Raw genomic sequence first — 15,482 nt, forward strand, 5'->3', positions numbered from 1 at the left:
TCCTTAAATTTTTGGTGCGTGAGGAGGAAACACTATGCAAATAAATAATCAAGTAATGCTACTTGATCTCATTTCCATTCTTACCCTTTACGTCAATAATGAATGAAGGACATTTGTTAAGTACAAAAAGAGGTTACATGCCTCTATAGAGAGAGACAGAGAAACAGACACAGATTCAGCCAAGACATCAAAACATCCAAAGGACCAGAGACAGGACAGCAGACAATACATCATGGCTCCCTCAAGAGGGACAAGGATCTATCATTCTACAGGAAACAACCTAGGGGCCTAGGCTCCGGCTGGAAGAATACAGATCTGCTCCATTGACCATCGCTGAACACTGGATACATTTCGAGAAAGCCAGCATTGGGACCCACTAGTCGCCTGGCTCCATGGAGATGTTCGGAGCCAGGTTGTGACCCTCGGGATAACTGGACTTGTACCTCAATAGACTATCATCTTCCTAAGCTTGTCTTTACCTCCTCTCTGTGTGCGTGCCACAGGTCAGATGGTCGACCATGGGCGCTCTGAAGAAACAGCTGCCATTATCCTGGTGAGTTAGCGGAAGTGTGAAATTCTGTAACGTGCACCACCTGGGGTATTTATCCGAGACTGTTCTGTATGCTATGTGTCTGTTTGTGGTTCAATAAAGCGCTGCCACACTGTTTTACATTCACCCTGTGTTGTCTGGGTAGCGTTATGCCCATGTTAAAAGGAGAGAGGGCACTTGGTGGAACGATCCCTGGTCCATGAGGCTTCAGCTAGCAGACCTGCATGCCATCCGACTCCCAGCCCCCCCCCCCCCCCCCCCCCCCGGTGTCTCAGTAGCAATGCACTCCGCTCTGCTGCACTGTCGACAAAGGGCCCACAGCATTGATTGCAACACTTCTCCCACCTAGGGTCTGCAACATTGCTCCACTTCTGCCGACACCGGCTTCCTGAGGTAGGGACCATGTTCCATGTGAACCTGCTCCACAGCCGCCCTCTCCCAGCTAAGGTACCTTAAAATCGGACTATACGATGGTCCCCAGCTTATAAAATATCTTTTTTTCCGCCTTAAATTTGGGGTGTATCCTATAGTCCAAAAATACAGTAGATAGTGTATTACATGCCACTAAAACAGAGTAAAGAGCAATAAGCCTATACATAATATATACCTTGAGACATGCTGTACCGCAAAATAAAGACTGAGTGGTAAAGAGCACACTGCCACCTTTACCACATGTCTACTTCATGATTCCATGATTTGTCAAACATCCTTATTTTAATAGCAATTTTTTTCTATTTTCAAAGAAATGTAAAAAAAAATGCATTTTAGGGATCTAATCACTTCTGAAGTGACTTTGAAGGACTTCTTTATTGTAATCTCTCAAAAGTCACCCCAGTTTAAAGAATGGAAGTTTCAAAGTATACAAGAAAATGTGTTAATCCTTGAGGTGATTTACATTAATGAAAAATGGAATGAAAAAATAAAAATCCATTTATGTCAAATTCCATTCAGTAAAAAATGTTACTTCACCCCTAAATTATTGCCTGCACAATTTACTGTGCAATTTTTCCTGAACGCAGCATTGCACCTTATATAATAGCAGAGACTAATGTTTTATATCTATATACTGTATATGCCGTTAAGGGTATGCAATTAAAGAGAAATTCCTATCTCCAAGATCCAATACCAATATGTAGTAGGTGTAATAAAAATAGTATAAGGAAATACCTGCAAATAGAAACTTATTATAGTTTTTTTGATTAGTGTGAGATATGTGAAAATGATATATAATTGATATTATTTTGATATCTGATGGAATTCCCTGTCAGATACAGTTTGGCTCATGGTGCTACTCTCAAGCTCAGCCCCCATATTTGGCATTCCCCCAGACCAATGTTTTTTTAATTAGCTCGAACAAATAGGCCTGGGTGGCACATTTTAAGGAGCTGAAACTCCTAAACCCTTCATCCAATTTTAATGTGGATACCCTCAAATGAAAGCTGAAAGTCTGAACTTCAACTGCATCTGAATTGTTTTGTTTAAAATTCATTGTGGTAATGTCTATAACCAAAATTAGAAAAATGTTGTCTCTGTCCGAATATATATGGACCTATCTGTACCTGTATCCTTCTAGTGCGCTTTCGGCGATGAAATATAAAATTAATCTTGGGCTGCTCTCATCCCGATTCACTAATCCCCACATCCTCATGCTCAGCTGGTTATTATACGCTACACGGGTTGGTTTCTGACCCGATACAAGCCTGTTGTCGGACAGAGCTTATATCTAAAGAGGAACTGGTAGCAGCATAACGTACTGTGTTAGTGATGAACAATGACATTGATGGCTGGGAGGTTAACATATATATCACCAGCCTGGACTGGAGATATACAGTGCATTGCGAAAGTATTCGGCCACCTGGAACTTTTCAACCTGTTCCCACATATCATGCTTCAAACATAAAGATATCAAATGTAAATTTTTGGTTAAGAATCAACAATTGTCTGCAACAAACTATTAAGTTAAAGGGGCGGAATAATATTTAATAAAAGAAAGCAAAGTCCAGCTCACCATGGTTGACATCTCTGAATATTCGGAGCACGGAACCGCTGTGTCAGGGCGTGGAGGGATCAAAGAAAAAAGGAAAATCCAGCTCAACGAAATAGTGCTAGGGTTGCCGATGTGGCCTTGAACGAGGGCTGAAAAGACTTATTGCAGGCACATGAAGCCGGACAAGAATGATAGCCGGGGAGCTACCCCATAATGCGGAGAATGACTGTGCTATTTCCGAAGAGGGGGGAACCAGGGGGTCCCACTAGGGCTCCCTAAGCAAATCTCTGCCATTGCCCTACCTTGCCGCAGGAGAACGTGCCTCTACTGCCCTTCTCCCCGGACAGCCCAGGTCAGAGGCCTTCTATCAAGTTTCCCTGACCAGTTTTGAGGCGGGGAGTGAGGAAGCCTCCGCAGCCCTTCTGAAAGCGGCAGAGCGCCAGGCGGGATTGGGAGGCAGCAGAACACCAGAGAGAGAGGCGGCAGAACACCATGCGGCTACAGAGCGAGAGGCGGCAGAACGCCGTGTGGCCACAAAGGGAGAGGTGGCACAAGCAGAGCGGGAGGCGGTGGAATGTCATGAAGCTGCAGAGAGACAGCATCAGCTGGAGTTAGCTCGGCAGGGCAGCACCTCCGGAGCCCAAGACTGCCAAGGTCCAAACCTAGGACTTCTCGTTGCTGGAGAAGGAAGGAGACCTGGACTCCTTTCTTCGGGGCTTTGAGCGAACCTGCTGACAGCATCATCTGGCCTCAGATCAGTGGGCCAAGTACCTTACCCCCCGTTTGAGGGGTAAATCCCTGGGCATCCTGGGGGACTTACCTTCTGAGGCGGAGTAGGACTATGAGAGAATCAAACAGGCCCTGATCCAGCAGTTCAAAAAGGCCCCAAAGACACCTGGGTCGACCACATGCGGGCACTCCTGCGAGCTGTAGAACACTGGACCAAGAGTCTGGAGCTCACCACCGGCCAGAAGAACCAATTCATGTGGAACTGCTCAGAGGACAACCAGCAGTACTCTCCGTGACCGGAAACCAAAAGGGGGCGCTGCTTCAGCAGCTCTGGCAGACAACTATGACAATAACAAGGCCCCTGTAGAAAAGCGGACCGCCCACAGCACTTGGAGAGGGGGTAAGACTCATCCTGCCCATTCCCCAAGCTCCTAGACTGCAAGGAGCGACCCCCCTCTCCAGGCCAGGGGTATAACCCAGGACTGTGTCACCTGTTATGACCTGGTGGTTAAGAAGCAACATGGGACAAGCTCTGAGGAGGTGGTATCTGTACTGACCGCAGTTCCTAATCCTAACACCAACACTAGAAGTAGCCGTGGGATGTTCCTGTCACTCCCTAGACACCTCGTCACAGCCTGAGAACTAACTACCCCTAAAGATGGAAACAGAAAGCTATCTTGCCTCAGAGAAAACCCCCAAAGGAAAGATAGCCCCCCACAAATATTGACTGTGAGTGGAGAGGGAAATGACATACACAGAATGAAAACAGGATTTAGCAAAGGAGGCCAAAACTACCTAGATAGACAGAACAGGAAAGGATACTGTGCGGTCAGTATTAAAAGCTAAAAAATCCACGCAGAGTTTACAAAAATAATCTCCACACCCACTCACGGTGTGGAGGGCAAATCTGCTTCCTCAGAGCTTCCAGCTAAGTTGAATATATCATACTGAAAAGCTGGACAAGAAAAAACATAACATGAGCTGAGCGATTAAGCCCACAGCAAGTGGACAACAAAAGAACAAGCAAGGACTTATCTTTGCTGAAATGGACAGGCAATCAGAGAAATCCAAGGAGAGATCTGAATCCAACCAAGAAACATTGACAGCTGGCACTGGCTGAAGACTAGAGCCAGGTTAAATAGCAGAGCCAGGAGAGACGATCAGTGGAAGCAGCTGCTAATGCTAAACGCAATGAGCAGCAGTTCCACTCAAAACCACCAGAGGGAGCCCAAGGGCAGAATTCACAAAAGTGCCATTTACAACCACCGGAGGGAGCCCAAGAACGGAATTCACAACAGTCACCTCTACAACCAACCCGGACACTTCAGGGCCATGTGTCCCCAGCGCCCCATCCTCATTCCTAAAACTGTCCCCTGTCGTGTGTGTGGGTGAGGTGGTGGGAGGTCCAGTGACAATTTCCAGCCTGCCACCATAAACCACGCCACTGCTATGACCCTCGCGCGACCTGAGTTAGTGTCCCCCCAGAACTTGATACCTGGGAAACCCCCTCGCAGTCTTGAGGATGAGAGGAATTGAACTGGCGCTGCCCGCCACCAAGGTCTATTTGGACTGGGGCGCCAGGAGGGGAATTAGGGAGGTGAAGTGAAAGTGTCTGCAAATATTCCCACAAATGTTTTACATGGGACAGTTTTGGGGCGGCTAGTGTCACAGTATGTGGCTACTGAGACCCTAAGTTAAGTTCTGATCCAACAGTGTCCTGATTTGTCTACTGCTAGTAATGTTGTAAATGTGTTGCCTGTGCCTCCTGTGTTAAGGGGGGAGGTGGGATCTGAGAGTCACTCCTGTACTGACAGGACACCAGCAGCAAGCGCAGATGAGACAAAGCCAGAGGACACAGGAATAAGTGAGAATGCCACCAGGTGTGATGAGACAGTGTGCTCTGGAGGGAGATGTAGGGGGAAGGTAGATGCAAGGCCACAACCAGTGGGAAGGAGGGGCTGCCACAGGGATTGTAGGGCCCCTAGATGAGTCCAGACTGCTGAGTTCGGCGCAGCTGCAGGAAGGGGAAAGTTCCAATGGGGTTGGGGCTTTCACAGGAGGGGTGGAGCTTCTAGGTAAGGCCCAAGGGCAGGAGGTTCCCACCCTCGGGATGCTAGGAGACCAGGTTGGTCCACCCGACACGGCGACTTGTGTGGAAGCTGAGGGGAGGCAGGCACTAAAGCGGTCGTGGTCACTGTCACCAGTGCCGGAGCCCAAGGAGCCTTCCCTCTTCTGACCAAGTGGCGGCTGAGCCAGAGGGAGACCTGGAGACGGGGAACTGACAGAATACGTGGCAGTTTTGTCCAATCGGGCCACGCCTAGTCAGGGGTTTCAGGCGGCGCTGGAAGCCGACGACAGCCTGAAAGCTCTTAAGGAGCAGACGGCACAGCTTTTCACGGACTCAGACCTCAAGCGGGTGATCTGGGACCAGGGATGGCTGCTGTATCGGGTGTCGGTTCAGCAAGAGTCACCAGAGGCGTGGCCTAGGGAGCTACAGTTAGTGGTACCCTATCCATTCCGGGCGGAGTTGTTGCGGATCACACATGAGGTTCAGATGGCCGGACACTTAGGGATCGCTTAGACCAAGGCCAGGCTAGCTCAGCATTTCCATTGGCCTAAAAAGGGGGCCGATGTGGCTGCCTTCTGCCGTTCGTGTGACACCTGTCAGAGTGGAGAAGGCGGGGTGGTGCCCCAAAGCCCCACTGGTGCCATTGCCCATCATTGAAGAGCCTTTCCGGAGGATGGCTGTGGATCTCATAGGACTGTTGTCCATTCCAAGCCACTTCGGGAAATGCTTCATACTAACGGTAGTAAATTATACCACACAGTACCCGGAAGCGGTAGCCTTGTCGTCCATTCGGGCCAACAAGGTGGCCACCACTTTACTCGAGATTTTCTCCCGAGTGGGATTTCCCAAGGAAATGCTCACCGATGAGGGACCCAGTTTATGTCACAGTTGACGGAGTCCCTTTGTAAGCAAATATAAGTGCAACATCTGTTGGCCAGCCCGTACGATCCACAGACTAATGGTCTGTGAGAGCGGCTCAATGACACAATCAAACAGATGCTTAAGCTGTTGGTTGACTCCCACGGGAGCTCCACCTCCCACACCTACTGTTTGCCTACCGGGAGGCTCCGTGGATCTCAACGGGGTTCACCCCCTTTGAGCTACTGTATGGGCGGTGTGTACGAGGGCCCATTGCTCTGGTGAAAGAGGCATGGGAAGGAGACTTGGCCACCCCTGGAGTGTCGATCGTTGAGTACGTCGTGCGCTTCCGTGATAAAATGACGGCCTTGTCGCATATAGTGTCGGACAATATGGCCCAGGCTTACTAGAAGTGCTGGTATGACCAGAATGCTTGTGAGAGGTCCTACCAGGTGAGTCAGAAGGTGTGGGTACTGGTCCCGTACCACAGGACAAGTTTAAGGCAGCCTGGGAGGGCCCATACCTCGTGCCCCGGCGGCTCAATGACATCACATTTCTAGTCATCCTAGACCATACCTGTGAAAGGAGGAAGGCCTTCCACTTGAACATGAAGGCGCATCATGAGCGGGAGGCCCATCCCGTGTGCAACCTTCCCGAGGAGGGGGAGGCAGAACAACTCCTGGATCTGCTCACCCAGCCCAAGGTGGGTGGATCGATCCATTGAGGACAGAGGTTAGCCACCAGCTCTCCGAGGACCAATGGTCCCAACTGGCGGTTACTCTATGCCCCTTCCGGGAGCTGTTCAGCAGTCTTCCCGAAAGGACTGAGTTGGCTGTCCATCACGTGGACACTGGGGATCACCCCTCGATCCGGCGATCAGTATATCGAGTCTCTTTCAAGGTGTAGCAGCAGATACGACAGGAGATTGACGAGATGCTGAAGCTGGGGGTGATCCAGGCATCCAACAGAGCGTGGGCGTTGCCCGTATTCCTCGTCCACAAAAAGGACTGAACAACCTGGTTCGGCGTGGACTTCTGTGGTCACAATGCTGTCACGGTCACCGATGCATTGCCTACGCCACACATCAATGACTTGCTTGATAAGTTGGCTGGGGCCAAGTACCCTGACCATCATAGATCTGAGCCGGTGATATTGGCAGATACCTCTGACTCACAAGGCCCGGTTGCGCTCTCTGCCTTCATCACCTCGTTTAGACTGTACGAGTCCACCGTGATGACAATCGGCATGAAGAGTGCCCCTGCCACTTTTCAGTGGATGGTCAACACGCTGCTCCAGGGCCTTGAAGGGTGCGTGGCTGCGTACCTGGATGATATTGACATCTTCAGTCCCACATGGGAAAATCACCAAGATCATCTGAAGCAGGTGCTTAGGCGGATCCACCGGGCAGGTTTGACCATCAACCGGAAGACTGCCAGCTGGGCATGAGCAAGGTCCTCTACCTGGGTCACCGGGTGGGGGGGTTCTGAAGTCAGAACTCAGGAAAGTGGATGCCATTGCATCCTGGTCCACCCTCAGGACCTAGAAACAGGTCATGTCCTTCTGAGGACCGCTGGGTACTATAGGAAGTTTGTTCCACACTTCACACTTGTTTGTACCCTGGCCAAGCCCCTGACGGACCTCATCAAGAGAAAGCTGCCACTCGTGGTAGACTGGTCAGTAGCCTGCGAGACCGCTTTTCAGGCGCTCAAGACAGCTCTCACTAGCTTCCCAATACTACACGCTGCTGAATTTGCGCTGCCGTGTGTAGTACAGATTGACGCCAGTGACTTTGGCCTCAAATAGGTGCTCCACCAGGTCAACACCACGGGCCAGGAGCATCCCGTCCTGTACCTGAACAGGAAGATCTTGCCGAGAGAGGTTGCCTACGCCACAATGAAACAGGAGTGCCTGGCAATTGTGTGGACCTTGCAGCATCCCTTCATTGTGGAGACGGACCACGACCCCCTCAGCTGGTTACACATGGTCTCCGGGACGAATGGGAGGTTGCTGAGTTGGAGACTGGCGCTCCAGCAGTACCACTTCTCCATTTGCCATAAAAGGGGCCGTGACTATGGCAATGCTGATGGGCTTATCCCGTAAGGAGAGATTTCGGGAGTGCGCTCGAGGGAGCACAGGAATGTGATGCCACCTAACGGCATCTAATGGGGGAGGTGTGAGATATGGGAAAATTACATCTAATTCTTATTTTTATATCTGATGTAATTCCCTGTCAGATACAGTTTGGCCCAGAGGGCTGCTCTCAAGCTCAGCCCCCACCTTAGGCATTCCCCCAGACCACTGTTTTTGTTAATTAGCTTGAGCAAATAGGCCTTTTAAACTGTCCCCAGGGAAAGGGGGGGGGGGGGGGGCAAAAGACAAAGACCCTGCGTCCCCAGCAATTATCACAGGGGTGTAAACTATTGTGCAGTTACCAGCCAACTGGCTTCCTTTGTTTGAGTCAGGCTGTCATGCAGACATTGTGGCAACACAGGTTCCAGGTTCCCAGCACAAGGCTCGGAGATATTGAATCTAGAAAATGACCTATAATAAAAGAATACAATATCTTTGAATCTAGCCGAGCACATAATCGGAATCTGCATTCCTTTCCCCGCAAGCCCATACCATGCAGCCACCTCTGGAACTCTGCGTTATTGAGCTATAAAGCATAGCTACTAGGAATTAAGTATGGTAGCCATATTTGGTCTACCAGGAATTAAATACGGTAGCCTTATTTGATCTATCTGTACAGATAAAATCCATCAAAACCCAATGGCACCCCCACCATCCCGTTTAGAGATTCGGGCGGAAAGTTATGAACATCCACAGTTCTGGCCAGAAAACCATGCACTCAGATATGGGAGGACAGAGGCTGTTCAGCCCAGGGGATGGTGCAGCGTGTGGGAGGCAGAAATCTAGGGAATAGGCAGCTCCTCATTTTGGACTCAGTCTTTCTACTGGCAGGAGGCCCATTAGCAGACGCTGTGCCTCCCTGTGGTCACATGCTACATAACATGATAACTTTAATTTATCTGTACCCTGCCCTCGTACTAACTCCTGACTGTATACTTGTATATTTGTTCTTGGATATATACCTGTATCTTTCTAGTGCGCCTCTCGGTGATTAAATATAAAATTAATCTTGGGCTGCTCTTTTATCTCGATTCACGAATGCCCATGTCCTCATGCTCAGCTGGTTATTATACGCTACCCGGGTTGGTTTCTGACCCGATACGAGTGTTGTCGGGCAGGGCTTATATCTAACGAGGAACTGGTGGCAGCATACCTTACTGTGTTAGTGAGGAATTCTGACAGTGACGGCTGGGAGGTTTACATATATATCCCCAGCCTGGGCTGGTGATATATTTCCCTCCTCACTGGGAGCTCCCCAACAACTCGTACCTATAAGGGAAGCCTTTCCATCGACTATTTGCCCTCGGTGCAGTTTCCTGACTGACCTGGGGTACGTGGTGGCACCAGAGAGCCAATCCCTGCTGGGTCATTCTCTCCCCTCCCCAGAGGTGAGGGAAGTCGACATACCTCTTCCTCTATACGATCAATCAGCTATGTCTCTTTCCGCATGTGCAGGCATTGCAGGACCTTAGGTATCCATTGTTACGACCACTGGCAGCTAGCTGTCACTTCATGAGTGGTTGTAACCATGGTTACCTAAGATCCTGCAATGCCTAAACATGAGGAAAGAGACAAAGCGAGAAAAAAAAAACTATACTACATTTCTAATTGGTGGTATCTGCTAATATTATTATTATTATTACCCATACTACATATTGGGATAGGATCTTGGAGAAGGGAACATCCCTTTAGGTTTACAAATTGCACATTTTTCAATATTTTCAGGAAATGTGTCATTTTCATGAATAAAGCAAAACTTAAAGGGAACCTGTCACCTGAATTTGGCGGGACCGGTTTTGGGTCATATGGGCGGGGTTTTTGGATGTTTGATTCACCCTTTCCTTACCCGCTGGCTGCATGCTGGCCGCAATATTGGATTGAAGTTCATTCTCTGTCCTCCGGAGTACACGCCAGCGCAAGGCAATATTGTAAGATCAGTCAAGGACAATCCTCAGGCCACCTCCAGAGATCTGCAGCATCAGCTTGCTGCAGATGGTGTCACTGTGCATCGGTCAACTATACAACACACTTTGCACAAGGAGAAGCTGTATGGGAGAGTGATGCGAAAGAAGCCGTTTCTGCAAGCACGCCACAAACAGAGTCGGCTGAGGTATGCAAAAGCACATTTGGAGAAGCCAATTTCTATTTGGATGAAGGTCCTGTGGACTCATGAAACCAAGATTGAGTTGTTTGGTAATACAAAAAGGCGTTATGCATGGCGGCAAAAAAACACAGTGCGTTGTATAGTTGACCGATGCACAGTGACACCATCTGCAGCAAGTTGATGCTGCAGCTCTCTGGAGATGGTCTGAGGATTGTCCTTGACTGATCTCACCATTCTTCTTCTCTGCCTTTCTGATGTTTTTCTTGGCCTGCCACTTCTGGCCTTAACAAGAACTGTACCTGTGTTCTTCCATTTCCTTACTATGTTCCTCACAGTGGAAATTGACAGGTTAAATCTCTGAGACAGCTTTTTGTATCCTTCCCCTGAACAACTATGTTGAATAATCTTTGTTTTCAGATCATTTGACAGTTGTTTTGAGGAGCCCATGATGCCACTCTTCAGAGGAGATTCAAACAGGAGAACAACTTGCAAGTGGCCACTTAAGTAGCTTTTCTCATGATTGCATACACCTAGCTATGAAGTTCAAAACTCAATGAGGTTACAAAACCAAAAAAAGTGCTTTAGTAAGGCCATGTGCACACGTTCAGTATTTTTCGCATTTTTTTCGCGTTTTTTCGCTATAAAAACGTGATAAAAACGCAAAAAAAACGCTAACATATGCCTCCCATTATTTTCAGTGTATTCCGCATTTTTTGTGCAAATGTAGCCTTTTTTTCCGCAAAAAAATCGCATCGTGGAAAAAAAAGCAACATGTTCATTAAAATGCGGAATTTCAGGGGATTCCGCACACCTAGGAGTGCATTGATCTGCTTACTTCCCGCACGGGACTGTGCACACCATGCGGGAAGTAAGCAGATTATGTGCGGTTGGTACCCAGGGTGGAGGAGAGGAGACTCTCCTCCACGGACTGGGCACCATATAATTGGTCAAAAAAAAAAATTAAAATAAAAAATAGTGATATACTCACCTTCGATGTCTTCCCGCCTCTCCGCTGCATGTTGCCGCTTCGGTTTCTATAGCTGGTGTGCGGTGAAGGACCTGCGATGACGTCACGGTCTTGTGATTGGTCGAGACCGGTCATGTGACCGCTCACGTGACCGCGACGTCATGGAAGGTCCTGAACCACACCGGCATCTATAGGAACGGACGCCTGCAGGTGAGTATAACCATTTTTTTTATTTTTTTTAAACATTCTATCTTTTACTATAGATGCTGCATAGGCTGCATCTATAGTAAAAAGATGGTCACACTTGTCAAACGCTATGTTTGACAAGTGTGACCAACCTGTCAGTCAGTTTTCCAAACGATGCTACAGATCGCTTGGAAAACTTTAGCATTCTGCAAGCTAATTACGCTTGCAGAATGCTAAAAAATTGCGAAAAAAACGGAAAAAAAACGCAAAAAAAAAAAAGTGTATTTCATACAGAAAATTTCCGGTTTTCTTCAGGAAATTTCTGCAAGAAATCCGGACGTGTGCACATACCCTAAGTCAGTAAAAAGTAGGTAGGAGTATTTAAAACAAGAAAATGATAAAGGTGCCCATACTTAGGCACCTGTCAAATTTAGTTTGAATGCAGATTGCACATTTTCTGTTAGTACAATAAACCTAATTTCAAGGCAGAAACATTACTGTGTCCAACAGTTATTAGATACATGAAACTGAAATAGCTGTTGCAAAAAAAAACATTTTTATAAAACATTAAGCTTAAGATTAATAGGGGTGCCCAAACTTTTTCATATGACTGTATATATCTATACTATGTGTGTATATCTATTCTATTCTAACCTGTCAGTGTGATTTTACTGTACACTTCACTGAATTACCGGCTTTCCTATAGGTGTGTATTTCTCACAAGTCACACTGATGGTCTGTGTAGTGTGAGTTTTTCTCGTGGCCATAGACTTTCATTTGCGAGTCTCGGCCTAGATACACAGACAATCTCAGCATGCTGCGATTTCACTTGCACGTATAATACGGCCGAGAAAATAAAGGATGATGGGAGCTGCCCCATAGATTAACATTGGTCCAAGTGCTATGCAATTTTTTCTCGTATAGCACTCTTCCGTATTCCTCTCTAGTGTGACTCCGGCCTTATACTGAAGCTACAAAATACAACAACCCTAAACCGTGTGGTGAATACGATAAAGTAATGAAGCAATACAACAAATACAAAACCTTTTAAGACATATCATTAACCCCTTAGTTACCACCTTTTTACTGAAGTGTGATATAAGAGACAAGCATCACTCTACGGGTGATAATCCTGAAGCTATCAGCTGTACACTATAGCTGACAACTTGTAGTATCAGCCTCAATCAGTGTTGGCACTGACTACAGTTGTGTAACCTTTTGAATGCTGCTGTCAATAGTGACTACAGATCTTCCCTATCTTTAACATTGGGTACGCAGGCCATACGGATGTATGCGGATATCTCCGCATGCGTCATCTTGACGCTGCGCTGACCTGCGTCAAATCCAACATGCTGCATTTTGTTGCGGTCGGCACAGCTTCAAAGCGACGCATGTGGAGGCATCCGCATACATCCGTATGGCCTGCGTACCCAATGTTAAAGTTAGGGTATGCAGGACGCATGCAGACGTAGGCTGAGCTGAAGGAAGATGTGCGGCAGTGGGCGGGGCTTCACGGAGGAAGAAGGCTGCCATCCGCAGTTCTGCCGAATGCTAGTGTGAAGCTAGCCTTAGACAATACATTTGAAAATAGATGCGTAGTAACAATACAGTGACTCCCCATGATGTGGTAACAAAATCTCCCTGAGCTGCAGTAGATAGGTTTAAGTCACACTTAACGTATGAAAAACCGGTCCGATTCTCTCAGCCGAGAATCGCACCAATGGTCTCCGTATGGTGATCCGCGTGTAATCCGTTTGCAATGTGATGATGTGATTTCCTCGCATCTAGTATCCGTATGACATCAGTATGCAATCCGTATGCAATGCGATTTTAACTTGGGATTTTACATACAGCAGTTCTCTGTGATCGACACGTCGTTTTAAAAAGAAATATTCTTCAAAATATATATGAAGAAGCTTCACACGTTAGAAAATGTCTGCTAGAGTATCTCTCTGTCACTAATCCTTGGAAGAATGACAATGCCTTATTTATATCCTTCCAGAGCACTAGGAAGGGTCTTAGAGTTTCAAAGTACGTTGGCAAAATGGATTAGGGAGGCTATTTTCCTAGCATATACATCAGGTGGTAGTTCGGCTCCGCAGAATTTAAGGGTGCATTCCACTCGAGCCATGGCCACCTCTTGGGCAGAAAGATCGGGAGTTTCCATCGACTAGATATGTAAGGCAGCTACGTGGTCCTCTCCTTCCACTTTTATAATCATTATAGGCTGGACATGGGTGCTTCCTCAGATCTTACCTTTGGGTTAAGGGTGCTGCAAAGCTGTAGTCCCTCCCTAAAAATAGTGTTTACATCTCTAATTCCCTCCTGGTGCGGTCATGGGAGTCCAAATAAAGCCTTAAGTTACTTACCTGTAACTATATTTTTCGGAGCCCCTTAGTTCCCTCCCTTCACGTGTGGGTGCGCACTTCATCCTCTTCTAAGTTTTTAAGTGTGTGAAATTGTTCAGGTTTAAATTTTGTCCATATTATTTGCCATTAACCATGGTAGTCCTCTCAAGCTTTGTAATCCAACTGATGCGTGGGAGAGGTGCCGCCCTTTTGTATCTGTAGGTTTCCTGTTCCTGAAGGGCGGATCCCCTCATGGTTCTGTCATGGGCCTCCGAAAAATACCATTACCGGTAAGTAACTTAAGGCTTTCCCCACTGTATTATAAATGTGCACCCATTAATGCCTTTCAAGTGGCACTAAAAGGTGTTTAGCCTTGTTTAACAGAATAATGAACCCCTATATTTTGCAACCAGCAAAGGTAAAACAGACAGGTGTGGGTGAATATTATCAGGTTGGGAACAACCATTGTTATACCAAATACCAACTAGCAGCTGCCCCAGAAGTGGTGCATCACGTTAGATGCACCCATTCTAGTGCTTAGCCCAGCTCTTTCCCGATTGCCCTGGAGCAGTGGCAATTGGGGTAATGGTAGTTGATATCAGCTGTGAGTTCTCAAAAATCACAGTAACTCAAGGGCTTGATGCCAGCTAACAGAGAGGTGTCTAACAGACAGCCCCATTATTAACACAGTAATCAAAAATAAAAAAACAAACACAGAAATACTTTAAAAAAAATACTCCCTATTTTACATCAGTACTTGTAAGCCAGAGGTCTTTTCAATGGAAATGTAGAAAATAGAAACACGTCATCATTTCTGCATATTTCACCCTCTCCTGGTCTTGGCTCACAAATACTCACGTAAAATACTGACCAACTGCCGAACATGTGAACGTGGCCTTATACTGACATGCGACTATTAAATTCTGACGCTGGCAGGGTCGCAGCGTCTAAGTGGATACAAAGGTGGTAAACCTATACATATTTAGCTCTCCTCTCAGATAAAAACTGCAACAAGAAAGCATACGTACAGTATAAACATGTAAAACGCACACACATAAACCTTACCCGTCTTTCTTGTATACTGTACATCCCTCCGAATATATTTAAGTTCGGGATAAAGATGGTCATAAACATAGGAAGGACGAGGCATCCCAGCGAGCCGGGGACTTCGCCTTAGTGGCGGCATTTCTGTGGGTCTGAGCACAGAAACATCACTTAAAGAAGCGTTATCGTGCAAAATTGGGGAATTGAGACTAAAACACAATTACTGGTAATTATGTAACGTCAGTGTACAGCAAGCAACATTCTAAATAAATATTAACAATCACAGGGAACCATGAAAATGCTCTGCAATCTATGAGCAGGATACGCTGAACAGCTTAATATAGTTTTATGAGACAAGCTTCAGTACAAGGGAATGTTCACACACAGCAAAAATCCAACATATTTTCCACCAAGATTTGAATGCAGAATTATAGTAGCGGAATAGAGGTGCAGCAAATGAAATTGGCAAACATCTCCTAATGAAGTAAATGTGTAGAATTCTTCGACTGCT

General features: G+C 47.0%; 1 protein-coding gene across 1 annotated transcript in view; it reads right to left on the reverse strand.

Moving 5' to 3' along the window:
• The window catches only part of LOC143775097 (uncharacterized), a 75,015-nt gene that overhangs the window by 3,251 nt on the left and 56,282 nt on the right, over nucleotides 1–15,482 (reverse strand). Inside the window, exon 3 of the mRNA XM_077262944.1 lies at nucleotides 14,993–15,123. Coding sequence (XP_077119059.1) covers nucleotides 14,993–15,123 — 131 coding nt within the window. The remainder of the gene's footprint in view (nucleotides 1–14,992; nucleotides 15,124–15,482) is intronic.

The sequence above is a fragment of the Ranitomeya variabilis genome, chromosome 5 (genome assembly GCF_051348905.1).
Source record: "Ranitomeya variabilis isolate aRanVar5 chromosome 5, aRanVar5.hap1, whole genome shotgun sequence".
NCBI classification, from domain to species: domain Eukaryota; kingdom Metazoa; phylum Chordata; class Amphibia; order Anura; family Dendrobatidae; genus Ranitomeya; species Ranitomeya variabilis.